The 1,073-nt window shown below is 41.8% G+C and overlaps 1 protein-coding gene across 2 annotated transcripts in view; it reads right to left on the reverse strand.

The window, feature by feature from the left end:
* Nucleotides 1-324: 324 nt before the first annotated feature.
* SLN (sarcolipin) overlaps nt 325-1,073 on the reverse strand; it is a 5,923-nt gene continuing 5,174 nt past the window's right edge. For both annotated transcript variants that reach the window (XM_015408765.1, XM_015408764.1), the window contains exon 2: nt 325-966. In XM_015408765.1, coding sequence (XP_015264251.1) covers nt 774-869 — 96 coding nt within the window. In that variant the 5' untranslated portion in view covers nt 870-966 and the 3' untranslated portion in view covers nt 325-773. The remainder of the gene's footprint in view (nt 967-1,073) is intronic.

The raw sequence follows: 1,073 nt of genomic DNA on the forward strand, positions 1-1,073 counted from the left end.
ACAAGCGATATTTCCCCCATTGTGCATGGCTGGAGCACCATGTGACTATCTGACTGTCTGAAAAGGGCTTCCAATGCATCTTAAAGTTCAGGAAGAAAACATCATTCACATAGGTGGACTTGCATCTTCAGAAATATAATATGGTAATCAACCCCTATGCTAAGAGTAACTGTTGCTCCGCAAAAACCCACAAAACCCACTTTTTCTCTGATGGCTCTGTTAGTGTCTTCCAAGCAAGCTTCAAGACATGCAATCATGTCTGTCCTATGAATTCATTGTTCTTTATGGTCGCAATCTTCAAGGGGAGAATGAAGGAGAATAATAAATGTTTCATATCTTTTTCTTTATTAAAATGGCAGCAACAGTGAACGAAAGAAAAGTTTTCCACATTTCTTCCCGCTGCAGACAGATCCGACTACAGAAAGCTGATTCAACAATGCACAGTGTAGAAGAGTCGTTAGGAAACCAAGTGGCATTCTGGGTAAATTAATGTTGCTATTTGTAGCAGATATCCTGATTCCAGGTCAGGTGCATGCACTGATTAGGAAATGCCATGCTTTGTAGATACATTATTGTACAATAATTTACATCATCCCAAATCCATTAGACTACTTAGATGAGTGAATCCAAGAGGTATTTTAGAGTAAAAAAAAAAATCACATTACAGATTTTGCACACAAAGCCAAAGACACGATGCACACACAGGAGCAGCAGACTTCACATCCTTTTCCAAATATGCATCCTCCAGTGATGCCGTGGAGTGGGCGAGTCACTCAGTCTTGGTAAGACTTCACCAGAAGCCACATGAGGAGCACTGTGATCAGCACAATCATAAAGTTGAGGAAAAGCTCCTGTGTGGATCGATCCATGGCCAGGAATGGACGACGGGAGAACAGAGGCCGGTGGCTGGAAGTCGACGAGGAGTCTCTTGTTGCAAGTTGTCCTTGAGATCAACCTTGTCCTCTCCTAAAGAAAAAGAAAAACCCCAACAAAACTAGAGTGTGGGAAGACTGGAAGCCTACCCCACAGAGCTGTTGATACCACTATAAGTAAATGTTATTTCTATTGCAGTT

The sequence above is a fragment of the Gekko japonicus genome, unplaced genomic scaffold (genome assembly GCF_001447785.1).
Source record: "Gekko japonicus isolate JY-2015 unplaced genomic scaffold, Gekko_japonicus_V1.1 scaffold2828, whole genome shotgun sequence".
Taxonomy (NCBI): Eukaryota; Metazoa; Chordata; class Lepidosauria; order Squamata; family Gekkonidae; genus Gekko; species Gekko japonicus.